Consider the following 17,724-nt stretch of genomic DNA (forward strand, 5'->3'; position numbering starts at 1 on the left):
AAGTGTGCAAGTAGATCTTACATGTGAAGTGAATAAAGAGAAGGAATAATGTTAAATACATCTTGCCTCCTGAAGAATTCTGCATTTCCTTAAAAAAAAAAAAGACTGTAGCAATACAAAAGGACAATGTATTAAAACCACAGCCACTGCTGGTCTGGGACTTATGTAGTGTGCGGACTCTTTACCAGAATTCAGCTCGCTTCTTGTAAAGACGTGGTGATACTGAGAAAACAGAATGAGCATCACTTTTTTTTCTTTCACTGGTTTTATGGTTTGTCATTTACACATTAGTCCTGATTCCCTCTAGTTTGCCAAAAGTGAAATCAGACTCAGATCTAAACAAGTATTGATTTTTTTACCACAAACTAAATAGAATGTTTAATATATAAAATCGTTATTTTAAATTAAATTCTAGCATTTGCTCTATTTATAATTTTGTTAGAAGAAAGCATATCATTTGGATCAGGCTTTATCTTCTAGGGATTTGTAATACTTAACTAAAAATGACTTCAGGCTGTAACTTGCTGTAAAAAGTAATGTATTTCGTGATAAACTTCAAAATGTGTGTTCCCTGCTGTGTTTCCTAAAATAACTATTTTTTCATTTAAAGCTCACTTTAATTGGTAGTGATGTATTAGTATGAGATTTTACATAGTAGTGGTTTGTGATGCTGAGTGCCTTTAGACAACTTTCTAAAATGGTAAAATAGGCGTCCTTTCCCTGGAAGTTAGGTCACTTTCCTCAATAAACAGTTTAACCTCTTGTTTTGCAAATAGCCATCTGCCGACAGCCTCTCATGAAGTCGCACTCAAACCAGCAAGGCAGAGCAAGGGCACAAATCTGCCTGTGTAGTCAGGCTGCAGAATCAGTGACTTATTTGTCTTAGTGTTCAACTCTTCGTGTCAGCTCTTTCAAATTTGGACGTAATCAGCTGATTATTTTTTTTTTCTTGTGTGTGTATGTGTAGTCTACCCTTTACACTTTAGGCACTAGAGGTTATGAATAATGATAAGACCAAATAGAACAGTGTGGTTGTATAAATAGCAAATTTTCCTATGGGCCTTTTTTTGACCCAATATACTAATGGTGGCAGATTCTTCACTTTGAGATAAATCCAGTGGAAGTTAGGGAGGTTCCAAGGTTCTGGGCCACTGTTTTATTGTTTCACTTGCAACACATGATTCAGAAAAACATTTGGTTTTATGAGCTATTCAGGCCAGTAGTTATTCAGCTAACGCTCAGGTTTGAGTACTTTCCTTAACAAGCATTGTGTTCAACATGGGCACAAGTACTTTTCTAATTAAGAATTTGCTCTCCCAGTGTAGAATTTTTTCACGCTTTATTCTTCCTTCAAAGATCTAGAAGTGGTATTCTGTTGCAACTGACGTATTTTTAGGTCTCTATCACATGCAGGATACTGGGACTCTGCATTGCATATTTGATAGACCTTTCTTTGTAGCTTTGAAAAAATCACAGGGAATTTTTATTGTTCTCTGTTACAGGTTTGCAGGAGCAATGGAAAGATTGCAAGCAGAGAGCGAACTTATTAACAGAGTAAATAGCACTTACCTGGTGCGGCACAGGACCAAAGAGTCAGGAGAATATGCAATTAGTATTAAGTAAGTGGAATAAGATCTACAGAAAGTTTTCCTGTTCTTTTTTATGTCTAGATAATATTTGAAATAATATTTGAAATAATTTGAAAAAGTAAAAATGTGCTTCATTTTATATAATCATACACAACTTTTAAGAGAATCAACATAGGAAAACTGAAGTTGCTGACAAAAATATCCAGAATTTGTAGTAGGAAGGTAGCAATAGTTTTATAACGCTGGTGTAGCGACTATTTCTACAAAAATGATGGTCTGGTATATTGGGTGAGAGTAAGCAAGTGTTTGGAGTGCAATGTGGTCTGCTTCTCTGAAGTAAGATTGTTTCATTTACTTCAGTGAGAACTTGATGAAGCCCTTTGCATCTCAGACATTTCAGTAAAATGTGGGTTCATAAATTCTGTGGATGCAAATTATTACGAGGGTCTTGTTTGCTTTCACGTTGTTTATACATGAACATAAAAGTAAGAAATATATGGGAATTCCCAATTAGAATGAGCAGCTAGCTGTGACTTTTTTTTTCTGAATACAGATTACCGCTTTAGCTGTACTTTAATAAATATATTTGGTTAATTAGATGTCAACTTTGTTTTGGCACAAATATACATTTTGTCTTAAGAATTTATTTCTGTGGTGTTATTGGGGCATGTCCTCAGGTAATTATTGATTTTGTCTGATTAAAACCGCATTTATATTCATAAGCTATTCATTGCCTACAGGTACAATAATGAAGTGAAACATATCAAGATTTTAACAAGAGATGGCTTTTTCCACATTGCAGAAAATAGAAAATTTAAAAATTTAATGGTAAGCATTGATTAGGTTTTTAACAATGTACAATTTTCTATGCAACCATTGCTGTTAGTGAGAGCTCTGTTGGTTTGTGAAATTACAAAAGGCTGTGAGATAATTGTGTGCATACCCGTTAATAGGATAATTTTTGTTTTTATGGTTTATATGCTAGGTGATGATAGTATGTGCTTAAAACTACATATTTATATTTAGGACTGGACTGTGTCCCTTGCAGTGATGTGGAAGAGGAGAGGAATACAGTAATGATCCCTAAAAGTAGCTAGGGAGGGTTCCTTCCCTGCCCAGCACATGTACGCATGTGCTGCTGGACATAACGATGCCTATTGATGTGCAAGTTCAGAGGGAGAAGGACGCAGCATGCCACGGGGCCCAGAAGAGCTCAGGAGAGCTTGGTCTTCCTGGTCCTGGTGCACCAGGTAAAGAAGTGCAGCTAGAGAATGGGGCTGTCAAAACTGCTAATAGCTCAGAAGTCCTTCTAGGAATATTAGTCATCTAGAGGCAATATCAACTAGTCTAGATTAAAGCAACTATGTGGCTACTTGGAATTCATACTCTGTGGCAGCAAACCACTCACTAGCGAACTCTAGTAATAACACACAAAACACAGGCTCTCTCATTAGCTTTCACTTCAACTATAGGCATAGTTCATCCCTAGACATAAGAGTTTGATGTTATAACTGCTTAGATCAGTGAGTTTTCAATGCTATGTCAGAGTTCTCTTGTACTTGGAAGAAATTCCTTTTTTTCATCCTTAATTTGGAAGAATTTTTGATAACTCATTTTGCTCAGGCAAGACTCATAAATATAAGGTGTCTGAATAAATTACCTTAGCGCATTTGTAAAATGTTACTGCTTAAGTGTTTTCTGTTGCATTTTTAAAGGAAGCTCATTCAATATATTATAGAGTGCAACCAATTGGATTAAAACTTACACTGCAGCCTTCCTGCATGCATATCCAAGTACTCTAAAACAAAAAATGAAAATGAAGGACAATACAAAACAAGAGTAGGGAGAGAAGCTTTAAAAGCAAGAAGCCTTAGAAATTATTTTAATTTAATCCCTGATACTATGTCAAGTAAGAGCATCCAAGTGCTAAATAAATCAAGAAGAAATCTATGCTTTGCCTCACCCGATTTGAAATAAGTGCTCGTTAGAATGGGAAGAACTTAAATTTCCTGTTGAAGAATGCACCAAACTGTTTCCACACTGTCTTCATTTGACACTTAGAAAACAGTAAAGTGTTCAGTATTATGGCTGGGGACCCTGAGATCTTGTCATTGGTAGCAACAGAAATCATGGTGCTCCTCAACCGTATGAAGGAGGTGGCTGCTTAGTCTGCAGTCGCTGCAAATGATTCACTGGAAACTGGTGAGAACATATGAGTGCTCTGGGGATCTTGACAAAGCAAGTGAGCTGGAGTTGCATGCTGCCAGGTGTCTTCTTATGGTAATGATGCAGTTTCAAGCATTGATGCAGGTTTCAAAATAGAGCTGAATGATCAGAGATACAAGTACAGGACACAAACTTGGATAAAAAAGAAACAAATAGAATATGCATTGTTTCAAAGAATTTAGAGAACAAAAAAAATTTCTAGTGTAAAAGCCTCATTGCTACCAATTTAGATTTGCTAACATTCTACTAGGAAAACATCATTTCGTAACTTGATTTTAGGATATTATATGACGTCTGCCCCTGAGAGTTAAATAGACAAGTAAGTGATAATGTAAGTACTGTTTGCATGTGGTGTGGAACAACTACTTTGGTCTGGGTAGATGCAGGAGAAAAAGTAACAGTGGCTGGAAGAAGAGAGGAACAAAATTAATCTGAGTAGAACTAGGTGCACATGAGAGACAAAGCCAGCAGCCACGGAAACCTAAAGTAGTGATCTGCGGTGACACAGTGTTCTGTGTTACATTGGAGGTAACGGAAGTAGAACAGCTCTGGTACATGGTTTTCAAAGTACGTTTGAAAGACTTTCACAAGAGTAGTTAAAATGTCCTGAGTGGGTAAAGCAGGTCAAGGTGCAGAGAAATGTCAGCTCTGCTGCTGATGCGATTCATGGTGATGTGACAGACTCCCGTGGAGCCCCATCCATGCTGACACGGGCTACTTACCTTAGTTGTCTGTTTGTAAGCTTGCTACTGTGATTTGTGCAATGAATGTTTTAGAGGCCAGTTGTTGTTTGACTCTTTTCATGGAAGACTGGTATTAAAAAGTAAGCTTTTAAAAGCAACTGAATCTTTGTGACCCAAAGCACTTTTTTTTCTCTTTTTTTAATTTTATTTTTTATTTTGCCATTAAATAAAATCTGTCCAGTTGAAATTCTTATTATCTTTACCAAACAGCATAATTTGTATGAACTTATGTGGTGCAAAAGAGAAGTTTAATACTAGTTATTTTTCCGTTTATCTGGAAATCCTGCTTTGAATGCTGCTTACTTAAAAATCACCCTCTCTATTGCCCTGGTAATTTTAATGACTGGGTACTCATTGTTGGTATGTGACAGAAAATTTGGTTGACATTGTAGCTTGGGTGCTGTGCTGATATCAGGCAACAAGGCCCAAACAGTTCTTAGTCTCGTGGCCTTTCTGCTTACTTGGAGTGCCTGGCAAGTTTGTGATTATGGACTGTAAAAACCAGGACTAGATTTTACTTAGCTTTGGACTCTGCCTTAGAAGCAGTTTCAGAGACATGCAATAACTTGCAGTGTGGGGAGCGAAGTGCTCCAGAGTTCAGTTCAGAAAATAATCTTCAGACTGTTATTAAGAACTTATGGTTTATGCACTAGAGCTTGGACTAGATAGTTTGAGAGTTTGTTTGGCTGGAATTAATATATCACTGATCTGATGTTGGGTGTTGTAGGCTAATTTTTTTAAAATTATTATTTATTTTTTTCACTAGAAGGAATGACTGAACACAATACTATTTCCTTATTTTGACCTAAGCTTGGCTTGGTTAACTTTGATTTTTGGAAATCTAAGTAAGTAGAAAGGAAAGACTGAGTTACTGGTATGAGTGGTTTACAGTAAATACTTTGCTTTGTGCTTGCGTTTCTGAAGAGTGAACACCGGCAGTTGAAGTATCATTAATCAAATGATATATGTTTCCTTCAATTTGTCTGGTCACTTCTAATCTTATTCTAGGCTCTGTGTACAAACTATGTGATATTGACATTATTGAGGCTAATTCAAACGTAAGCGATAATGGCAGGGGTTGACAATAGCAACGGAATAACATGAGCTGTCAGTATTTTGATGAGTGTTGCCTTGTGTTGAATAGAAACTAAACAAATTATTTCCTTGGCTACATAAACTATTTGAGCCAGTTTTTTACGTTTTCATATATATGTGTGTGCATATATATAATTTGTCCCTGTATGTGTTTGTGCATATGTATGTTTACATGAATGCACACATATAAAAATAGGGAGACAATTTTTTGTATTGGAATCAAGGAGAATGTGAAATGCTGGATTTTCCAGTCAGTGTGCACTATCTGCCACCCCGCCCCTCCAGTTTTAATGGCAGAGCCTTGAAAGTTTTACATGGTCTGTGTATCTGCTCGTTAAGTTGCTGTTGCCTTACATGCTAATATGCAAGCCTCGTGCTTTATTTTGGATCTGTGTACTTGCAAATGCCTGTATGGATAAACATCACTTATCATTGCAAAATAAATTTGAGAAAACAGAGACAGTTACTGTTATATACTTAGCAAGCAGCTGATCTTGCCTTCTGCCTGACTTCAGAAAAGCAAATACATGCTCGCCTGGCTCAAAGGAGCAATGAGTGCTGACTCTGGCAATAACATTTTACTTAATTAAAAAAAAAAAAAAAAAAAATCAACAAACCCCCCTCAAACCCGAAAAGCCAGTCAAGTGGCAGCGTAAAAGCAGTCATTATTTATGATGCATGATTTTTTAAAAAAATAAACATGTACTGTGAGATATTGTTTTATAAAATAAGGTTACTTGTGATAAAACTGTCACGGACTGTACACCGGAATGTTGAAAAGGATGTGATTTCAGTTTCCAGTGACAGTGTCTTTTTCCTTTCTCAAAGGAACTTGTAGAATACTATAAGCACCACTCTCTCAAAGAAGGCTTTCGAAGTTTGGATACTACTCTTCAATTTCCGTACAAAGAATCTGAAAACTCAGTGGGACAAAGGAGTAACAGAGCAGGTGGCAATGGTGAGTATTATACAGTTTTGTATATTATTTTCTGTCGTATAAATATTAAAAGGACAAGGTACTTTGAACATCTTCATTTTCCATTTTTGACATATAACCAGTTAATATGGTAATGCTTTTCGCTAGGATTTTTTTGAAGCTAAGCAGATTCAGATCTGCCAGGAGGTTTATAAACATGTCTCGCAAGTTTGTCTTGCTGCCAAACTAGAAACCTCCCTGATATTCAGAAATCTATTAGTTATGCTGGTGAGAGATTAAACTGCATCCTGCCTAGTTTTTTCAGACATTTGCATGCATGCAGCTACAAGTGTTAATAATATGTGACAATTTCTAATCCTTAAAAAGGGATTTAAATAAATCGGTCTTGTAGTGTAGCCATATGATGTAGCATCTCAGTAATACCACATAAATTTCTCAAAAAAAGCCCACATTAGATTTACTGTATGTATCAATTATTTTCATGCCTGCCTTTTAACCTTAAATGTTTATTATGGACTTCTAAGCTTCTGGAAGTTAATGAACTACTGTACAATGTAAATAGCAGTTTAAGAGTTTTGAAGTTTAGAAATAAACTGAGAAGATTTACGATGCATGTGGTATCCTTTATTTAGCCTATTACAACCTAAGTGGAAGTTAGCATGATTTTTTAGGAGACATATAAGTTCCATTTTAATGAGAAAAACTACTGCATGGCCGGTCTCTGGTAAATATATAATGTTCGTGTCAAAGAACAAATATTAGATTTGCAGTTCTGCAGACAATGGCTTTATCTTTGTACTGCAACAGATGATAAGAGGAAAATAAAAATGAATGGGGATTTTAACAACATGAAGACTGCTGTGAAAGACCCTAGCGTCCAGTCTAGTCTTCGTGATGATGAAGCTGGCTGGGTTACTTTCATTCGCTGTGTTTGTGAGCTTTTGTTTACTTGCTTGCCTCTGTTCCTTAACATTTCTGTAATTTTGGAGACTTTCTTCCTCCCCTAAGTAAAGTGAAGATAATTTAGGACAGACGATTGTAAGAAACCAGCATGTCCCTGTGCATTTCATTTACTCTGTCTCTATCCCCCAATTCTTCTTTATTCCTTCGATTTCTGTTTTCTTTCACTACTTCCCAGGACCTCTGTCAGTACATCTCTCTTCTTGGTGAATTTCTGTCCCATCCTTTCTTCTCTTTCTAGCTTGCAATCTCCCTTTGCTTCTCTCTTCCTCTTGTCATCTCTTGTGCTTTCCTTGTGCCCTGCTTACTTTACTTTGCATTTGTTTTGGTTATTACTGACTGTGAGCAGAGCCCATTTGTTTTCTTTCCTTTCTTAGGCCAGTTAGAATGTATCTATACTGTCCACCCGAGCTTATTAGTCTGCAAGAGCATTAGCTCAATCGTTTCAAGCTTTACAGGCTATAAGACTTCTGGTGCATCCTCATTACCTTCAGTCCACACACAAGAGAAAACATCTCCTTTAACAAGATCTTTTAGGCAGTATATGGAAGAGCAAGAGAAATGATTATGGGATGCTCTCATTTTAGTCAAGAGGATGAGAGAGTGCATCTCTGCTACAGAAAATACCAGCCATATAATGTTACAAACTGTGCTGGTGGGAAATGGCAGGTTTTGTCCTTGGCCAAACTGGTATTAATAATAATTAAAAAAACCCCTCTGGATTCTCAGGGTCCTAATATAAAATCTAATAGATTTCCAAAATTCTGCTAGCCTACCTGGGTAGACTCTGGATGACACGTTCATTTAGGGGATTGGACAGTTTTCTTTTAAGTATTAGCATGTTCCCGAGTGTGTACTTTGTTTGGCTTTTTTTTAAGCAAAATGTCCATGATTAACAGCCCATCTCTGAATCATGCTGCTCAGTTTTAAAGCTATCCTGCTAGTTTTTACCAAGTTGATGTTGAAATAACTGTTATATCTAGGCCGTGTGAACCCTGCTGGGCTTTGAAAGAAGTTGGTAAACTTTAGACTGCAGTATTGTTTAGTAGAGGAAGCAAATAAGTCATGAGGCAGTGGCTGGACACTGAGTTTACTTCACAGCCCTCAGTGAGAACTGCCACACAGCTGGTTTTTCACCTCTTCCCACTTGAACTGAGTGCAAGAAAAGCTGTTGTTGAAAGGAAGCCAGACAAGTCAGCTGAAGAGAGAGAGAAGGGCACTTTCCTATGGTTTTTGTGGTTCGATGTGTGGCGGTGTTGTGGGCTTTTTTGTTTGTTTTGTGGTGTTTTTTTTTTCTTTTTTTCCCTTTTTTAAATTTTTCCAATTGTGCACCTACTCATCGTCCCATTCACCATATTTTAATAAGCACATGGCTGGAGCTACTGAATGCAATGGACTTTGGCAGTTTGAAGCTGATTTTAAGGAGGTTCTGGATTTCAACTCAGTATTTTGCACTACAGTATTCACATGACTGTATCTGGATATTTTAATGAGGCCATGTTTTGAAAAGGCATCAGCTTCTTATTCCAAACAGCTGGTCTTTAGACTATATAATTGACAGAACAAGTGGGAAGAGTATTTCTAAAAGAACATGAGTTCAACCACTGTAAACTTGGACAGAGTTGTATAATTTTCTGCTGCTGAAGTCTTTGAGCTGCTGTGAAATTGAATAACAATGCCAAATTAAATTCACTTCATAGAACAAAGTGAGAAAGGATTATTTTTTTGTAGTTGGCATGTTTTCATTTACTCATTGAAAGAAAATCAAGTAGCATTTCAGTTTACTTGTAATTTCTAATATAAATCATAACAAATCACCTTGTAGCCTATTAAATTTTCAGGGAATTTGATTCTTCCTTCAGCATCTGTTAAATTTTTAGAATAAAAATCTTAATTTTATTAGTTAATTTGGCTTCCCCTTTTAATTAGAACTCTGCTTTTTAGTCTCCTAGTCTTGCAAAAGTCACCCACTCTGATATTTATTGTACACTTTTAATGAGGTTGTAAAAGCTGTCAGGTATTTACTTTTGCCAACGTAGAAATTCAAGTTAATTAGGAAGATTTTTGGGGAAATGGTACATTCTTCTTATTTTTTTTAATCCTGGGCTTTTCTAGTCATAGTATGATCAAATTTTGGTTTGTTACGCAGAAAAATACTAATTCTTAAATTAGAGGGGATGATTGACCATTTAATGAAATAAAGGCAAAAATGGAAGAAAAGTTGACATTCTCCTACAGAATAGTTTTGGATAGTTTAATCTGCTGATGCAGAGCGCAATCATATTGAGAAATCTGAGTCTTTATGAAATTTAGATTTTAATATAAACTAAATCAAGAAGCCAAATACTATTTGAGTGTTTTTCATCACCTGTAGACTAGGAGTAGGTACACTAACTATTTGGATCACGTCATTCTACTACTTAATGCATTCACTGTGTAAAAGTATCTGTTAATAAAGTAAAGTAAAAACAAGTGTCATCCCAGCTCTTAAGAAAACAAAGAACCCAGCCTTTCTTCTTAAAACCGACACCAAACCCCTTATCAGTGATGTTCAAAAATAAACTAGTTATCTGTAGAAAACTGGTAGGATTTCCTTGCCCCATAGGTGTGGTTGTCCAGAATTTCACACATAACACGAAACCTCCAGTTATATCAGACAGAAAAATTCTTGAAAAATTAAGAGAATGTATGGACAGGAAAGGACCAGCCACCCCCTATATAGCACCTAACCTCTCTTCATTCCTTCAGGCTACTTTTGCACACTGTCATTGTGCTTCTGTAGAAATAAAGACAGTTATTTATCCCTAAGAACTGGCACATTACTTCAGTCAAGTTGCCCTTTTGGTTTGTCTACGAAGAGGTGTCACCTGGGCTTACCAGCTCCTTGTGCATTCTCAGATGATCCTTTTAGTGTTAGAGCTGGAGAAAGGATCAACACTCTGAAGGATTGGAAGGGAGTTTCTGGTGCGCAAGAGACCCTGGAGTGTGTTTCTTTCATGTTACTTTGAGATACTAACCTTAGCTGCTGTTAGTTTACGTTGTGGGCTTTTTTAACGAATAACCCATACCTTATGAACGTTAAAATACAGTATTGGTCCTGTTTATTTTATTTATGCTGGTAGTTTCATTGTCACAAACATATCTATATTCATCCAGGTAAGATGCACAAAACTCTATCATAACCTCCACCATGGATTCTTTGTTAATTCCTTGCACAAAATAGTTCTAGTCGTCATTCCTGCAAATAGCCTTTTTGAGGCAAAATTGTTTTGTCTCGTGTAGTTGCAAGAATAAATTCAGGGAAGCAGCTGTATGTGGTGAATATAGCCCTGCTACATTTTTAAGGAACACTTTTGGTCAGTAATTATAGATATTATTAGGCATAATTTAGAGGCTATCTTATCATTTATCCAGTTGAAGATGGACTTCCCTTTCCAAATCACAGGTGGGAGCAAAGATCCCAACTTTATTACATTTTGTACACTGTATATCTTCCTTGCCTTTTCAAAAGAGGAACAAACTGTAGTTCCATTTGGCATGATTTTAGTTCATTTCATCTGATTTTATATTTAAAAATATGTTGACCATAGGTTTGTTGGTGATAGAGCATGTGTGCCTCTAACCTTTCACCTGAGGAAGCTATTACAGGGATCAGGATGATGTGTTAGTTCTGCCTAGGCCAAGCTTATGCTTTTTTTGCTTGTTCAAGGGTCTTCTCTCAAGTCAGGGAAAACTGCAAAGAGGAACAATACTGTTTGGGCCTTAGAGGATGTAGCTTAGCTGTGGAGTTTGTATTGATGTTAATGATTATCAGGGACAAAATGCATACTTTTCCCCATGCATATTATGAGACCCTATTTCAACTGGTACTTAAACTGTATTCCTAATAAAGGGTGTATGACTGGTCTTCCTGGGCTTGAGGAATTCTTCGATATGCATGAGTTCCTGCATTTGTACTGTTAAGAAGTGGGGCACACAAAATTAAAGAAGAAAAAAAAAAATCAGTTAAATCTGAAAATATTTGGAAGAGTCTGCAGTTTAGATTTGCTTCTCTGAAACCCTAAATGGGTGTCTTCTTTCTACTTTACTCTTTGACAAATGCAGTTGTTAAAATTAAATTATAGACCCAAATTTTCTAGTTATAGTCAATTTCCTTCCAGACATCCTTAGTAGGGAACCTTAGTTTCCTTATTATCAATGAATTATATAGTTAAAAAACGATTATTTAAATCTTGTGCCAATATTTCAATGTTCTTTTGCTTTTCTCTTTTTCTCTTTCTCTAAGCCCCTTTGTTCTGTGGGTTTTCTTTTGTAACTCCTCCAGACTACAGCTTTGTTCCCCCTTCCTCCACTCCTTTCTGGTCAGGTACTGCTTTACTGCTTTTATATTTCTGCTAAATTTGCTTCTGTTGTTTCTGTGTGTAGTGGCCAAGGGAAGGGACGAATCTAATACTTCAGTTCTCTGACTCCAAAAACGGAATTATTACATGATATTCTTGGAGTGTAACAAAAATCAAGGTCTTAAACTTTCCAAAAAGTTTCTATTACAATTAGAAGTTTGAGTAGGTTTTGCAAAGCTCAATAGTCGCAGCATATTCAATCAATGACCACTTGACCATTAATTTGCTGTGTAGTTGACTTCTATGAGCTACATATATTTTAATGTGTTGGTTCAAGTGCACAAACCTGAATTTTCACTGATTGTAGACAAAGAACATATTCGTCCCATCCCTGCAGCAAACCATGCTGCAGCAGCATCTTAGAATACGGTAGGTTTTTTTGTAGAAAACGCTTTCTTTAAATTCTGCCTTAACGTTATCAATTAATTTTACCCATCTGTTTTCTAGATATGGTTTTCTTTATTCTCATTTAATGACCCCTGGCTTTAATAAATGCAAACATTTTAAAATAAGAGACTGCATAAAAATGCTTAACGTAGTCACAGTGGTAGTCTCAATTAGTGCATCAGTATGGCTATGACATGCTCTGGTCTCTAAGACCTAATCATCAAAGAAGTGAGCTGCACCGCTGGACAATTCAAGAAGAGTTTTGCTAGTAGGAAGGTAGATGCCTTGGAGGAGCCTATGGAAGGAGCTACTACTGTTGAACACAGCGTTCACTCAGGTGACACTGTGCACCTCTGTGTGCAGGGCATGGAGGACTTGGTCTAGGTTGTGCAAATCAAGACCGAGGCTGGCTCTGCGCCTGGGAAAGGGAGGGGTCTGGCATGCACAAACGTGGATGTGTCATTATTAAAATCTGACTAGGGTATCTGAGTAGGCAGTGTGTTTTACACCTGCCCACAGAGGCCATTCAAAATGCTTGGTGCTGAGGTGGATTCTTAAGGCTTTCCGTGGTTTCTAGAGGGGAAAAGGATGTTGATAGCAGCTTGGTAGTACAATGGCGAGTGTACTTACTTGTGCCAAGAGTTTCTCTGAGCCCTCCCTCGATTCAGGCCAGGGATTTCAATCTCAGTGTCCTATGCTGCTCTTGAATGTTTCGCCCCTCAGTTGTTCATCGTTTTGGAGTCTGTTTCTTCCATTTCCATCTCCTTACTTATAGATTTTTTTTTTGTGGGGGAGGAGGGGAATACTTTAACTTCCTTTCAGTAGTCTTGACATTGACGAAGAATCCAAGCTTTAAGACACTCTTCCAGTTGACATTTACTTATATAAAGGGACACATCTGTAGAAAAGATGAACAGAAAGCCATTCTGGTGTTGCCGTGTACCCAGTGGTCATGACATTCAGCTGGAATGTCTGAAGTGCTTGCCTCATTTGAACTGGAGAACACAAAGGAGTTAAGTTTTGGCCCTTTATTGTAGGTAAATACTGTGAGCTTCTATCCTTTTGGGCAAGGTTAGAACGTGACCTATTTCATTCATGCGTGCAGTGCTTGGTCGTAAAGTCTGTTCTTACTGAAACTGGTATTTGTTCCATGGAAACAAAACTCTGAAGTGGCCTACAGTGATAGAACAGCAATGAAGACTCAGGGTTACGTTAAGCCTTATTGCACATTCCCTATATTCCCATATATGGTTTCAACAAATTATAATTATATTCCTTTTTTCCTATGAAAAACTTTTTTAAAATAGCCAACCAATTTGCTTACATCAAATGAACAAATGCTTATTGCATGATATTACAAGTATTTTTTTCAAAGTTATCTACAGAGCTGGCTTAGTTCTGATGTGGAAGTTGGTAACACAGGAGAAGGGTTAAGCCAACTACTGAGGACTGCTGGTGGTGTTTGTGTAACAGAACTGAGGTGTGGTTCAAACGTTCATTGCTTCACAGAGCATGGAAACGAATGCACAAGAACAACCCTTAGGGGATGTGGCTGCAGAATTACAAGGAGGCCGTACCACAATGAGACAGAAACAACCACCCATAGCTTTTATAATGATACATTGACCCTTGTGACATTTAAGCACAGGCAGAAACATGAGCGAGACCAGCCTGCTGTGATCATATGGAGCCTGTTTTGTTTGCATCCCAGTTCCTTCATCAGTGGCCCAAACTAGGATTGCAATTTGTTTGCAGCACATCTGTCTCACTGTCAATGAGAAACTTTTCCAACATACTCTAGTGTGGATCAAAGCTGACTGTAGTTCCCTGACTTTTCTTCTGTTTGCAGAAGGAGAGGGTAGGTTAAGCAAAAGCGTATTTTTCTTATTTACACATGTACCTTTTATTCACTTCCCTCAGACTTCTCAGTCTTTTTCCTGTTAATCCTCTGAGTATCTCCCTTCTAATACACATGGTTTGTTTATTTATTTATTACTGCTTTCTCAGTAGATTATTTTCTTTTTTATTGCTTTTTTTTTTTCCTCCTCTTTAATGTCTCATTCACATTTTCCTGTTGGGCACTTTTTTCATTCCATCTCTGCTGTTAATCCTATTCTCTCTCTCCTTCCACATTCTCCCTCTAGCTAGCCTCTTTCTCTCCTTCACTCAGTGTTTCTTCTGTGTTGCGTCTGTACAGATGTCCTTTCCACATGCTGTCTTCCCTCAAATACCATTCATTTCATTCATCTGATTGGGAATTCAGGGCTCATGGTCTCAAGTTGTTTTTGTGACTATGTCACCAGAGAGATATGGCTAATATTTTTTCCAAAATTAGCACCATCATTTTCCTTTATTCTATCACTCATCTGGCTTAGTTTTATGTATTTCCTATCATGAGCATCACTTTTATTTGAAAATATGGATGCTGGATTCTAAATTAATCTAAATTCTGCTACTTTCTGCCACAAGACTTTGGGAGATATATGGTTTTGATTTCTCTTGCTTCCTTCTCCTTTTCCTCTTTGGCCTTACAATTTGAAAAAGAGTTATAAGTCCTGCTTTACCCCAGATCTGCCCTTCTTTTCTATCCTAGTTTTCCTCAATATTTTCCCTCTTTATTATTCTTCCATGCATTTCTTCCCTCCTTAGTTCTTTTCTTTTCCCAATTTTGTTCATCTTTGCTTTGTGTAATCTTCCTCCTTGTCCCTCTATCTCCTTTCTAGAATCTGAAATGATACAGTGATACCCTCGTCCCCAGGATCACTCCTTCCATCCTGCGAAGCTTCCCCTAATCTGCCAGTGATATTGCACTGACCCTACAGTCAATAACTGCTCTTCTTGTTATGTGCGGTGTGTTTGTGGTTTTGGCGTTTGCTTTTTTTTTTTTTTTCTTTCTTTCTCTAAAACAATTGCTGCCCATGATGTGCTCTTTACCCGTAAAACCAATTACCGAAATCCTGACAAGGTACAGGACGTAACATTTATGTAAGGATCTACAATGAGTAGTGTCTACACCTGACTTGCTTAGAGGGGAAAAAGTATGTTTGAACTTCAATATACTTAATATATCACCTAGGTTTTAATGACATCTTCATATTGTAAATATAAGCATTAAATTGGGATACCTTTTCTCTTTTATATGGCATCCTGTATTGAGAATTTGATAAGCATACTCTGCATAAGCAGTCTGAAATGTTGGCCTAAACTTTAATGGCATGGTATAAAAGGGGGTATAATCTGTTGCCAAAACAGTTTTTTAGGCATTCCTTTTTTGTGACATATCTAATAATAATTTAAACATAATATTCGTTGTTATTTTAAAATATTTTTTTGTATTGTCTCTGTAAGCTAAAAAAATATTTGAAATATAGTGATTTTCATATTTCGTATGAAAAATATTTCATATTTTCATATTTCATTTAATACTATTATGTAAAAGCCTCTGTTTCTCTGAAATGTCCCCAGTAGGGTCAGAAGAAATCTTAAATACGAGCAGAGCTGAAACTGTCAAGATTTTCTATCTTATTTGCCATGCTTTGTGTTCCTGACTTAAAGGCAACTAGCACTAGCTATGACATTGTTGAAGGCATTGCTAAAACTAGAATCTTAATGGTATTTTCTAAAGATGGTTGGGAATTTCTAAGAAATCGGAAAGGATTCTGACAAAAAAAGATTATAATATGTACATTGTATCAAGTCAACCGTCGTGATCTTCTCAAATCTTTTCAGTAGGAAGCTTGCTTGTGCTCATAAATTCCTATCTGCAGTGACTTGCACAGGAAAACAACTGCAAAAGAAAATGGCGTTAATGGAAAAATTAAGAAAGAATGCTTTGACCAAATAATCCAACTAGAATAAATTGGTAGAGTACTAGCTTTTTTTAAACTGCTCAGATCGAAGGCCTTTATCTCTTAGGTGTCATGCCCACTTTCTTCTCGTTGGAAGAGTCGAGGGTTTCTTTTGCAAGTTTGGATATTCTGCATCAGAGTTAAAAACATAATTTCCTATAAATTGTTTGGGAGAAAGGGGCTGGTTTTTGAAATGAGTTTTTTTTCACATTTTCTTTTTTAAAGATATTTAACAACTTTTTATTGCTTAAAATATCTGGGCTTTACATTTGCAAAATGCTTGCATACTGATATAGCTTAATATTTTTAAGTATTAATTTCAATGAAACTTAGGAAAAAATTTGTAAGGATTTTTTTTCTTCATGAGAAGTTTTGTAGAACGAATTCACTGGTGATTTACAGAATAAACTCCTAAAAAGAGTAGATTTAGATCAACTAATGTTCATGCAGATTGTAACAAATGATCCATACAAATTTCCTGTGGAAACTTTTTACTTGTTTTTTGCTCATGCTGGTGTTAGCTTCCAATTTTAAGTGCATTAATGTTTAACTTGGGAGTTGTTTTTGAAAGAACAGGACCTTATTCTGTTTGTTTTGCTTCATTAGAGGTTTAAAGTTAAATCAACTGTAAATGCTAATAATTCTTTTGGAAAGAAACTAGTGACCTGTAAAATATGTTGATACATGTAACTGGCAGCAATTTTATTGTGAAGGACAAACATATAATAATTACAAAGGTATTTAGGAATTTTGGGGTGGGGGGTATTTTATTTACAGTTCATTTAGTTTTACTCTTTTCTGAGAATAAAAAGAACTGATTAAAAAAAAATCACATAAAATCTCTTCAACTTTTACACTGTTCACCTATGTTTAAACCTTCCTGATATGTGTAGTGCAGGTGCTTTCACATTTGCATAAAATTAATGCAACTGTATGTTGTTATGAAATCATTGTTTTATATTTTACATTACTGCTATTTACATTACTTTAGTAGCCTTCAGTTAACAAACCCCAATAATGCCAATGTCTGTCACATTTCAGTGCTGAGCCCGAAGGTGATTGGCATTGCCGTAGCCAGGTATGACTTCTGTGCGAGAGACATGAGAGAACTGTCCTTATTGAAAGGGGATGTTGTGAAAATTTATACGAAGATGAGTGCAAATGGCTGGTGGAGAGGTGAAGTAAATGGAAGGGTAAGGTTGTCATGTTTTTTTCTTTGTCTCATTTCTACCTTCACTGACAGTGACTTTGTAAAAAAAAAAAAAAAAGGTGTGTTCCTACATCATAAACCATCTTTATATGTTGAAATTCACAAGATACAACATGTTCTCATCTCTGTTTCATAGGAGCCAGGCAGAATTCTTGCCAGGCAGCTTTCCCAGCACCTACACTAATTGGTTATTTAATGTGACCTGCCAGGCTGAATATTTGGGCAAGATTATATGGTTGGAAAATAACCAGGATTAATAATACAGCTACAGCTGAACTTTCTTCAGCTGTGTTGCACCCATGTATTTGGGGTCAAAAGCTCAGGTTCCT

The 17,724-nt window shown here is 36.6% G+C and overlaps 1 protein-coding gene across 2 annotated transcripts in view; it reads left to right on the forward strand.

Annotated features, from left to right (window-relative positions):
• The window catches only part of VAV3 (vav guanine nucleotide exchange factor 3), a 164,330-nt gene that overhangs the window by 143,833 nt on the left and 2,773 nt on the right, over nt 1-17,724 (forward strand). For both annotated transcript variants that reach the window (XM_065655754.1, XM_065655753.1), the window contains exons 23-26: nt 1,503-1,619; nt 2,330-2,417; nt 6,482-6,611; nt 17,227-17,378. In XM_065655754.1, the coding sequence (XP_065511826.1) occupies nt 1,503-1,619; nt 2,330-2,417; nt 6,482-6,611; nt 17,227-17,378 (487 nt within the window). The remainder of the gene's footprint in view (nt 1-1,502; nt 1,620-2,329; nt 2,418-6,481; nt 6,612-17,226; nt 17,379-17,724) is intronic.

Source organism: Caloenas nicobarica, chromosome Z (genome assembly GCF_036013445.1).
Source record: "Caloenas nicobarica isolate bCalNic1 chromosome Z, bCalNic1.hap1, whole genome shotgun sequence".
Taxonomy (NCBI): Eukaryota; Metazoa; Chordata; class Aves; order Columbiformes; family Columbidae; genus Caloenas; species Caloenas nicobarica.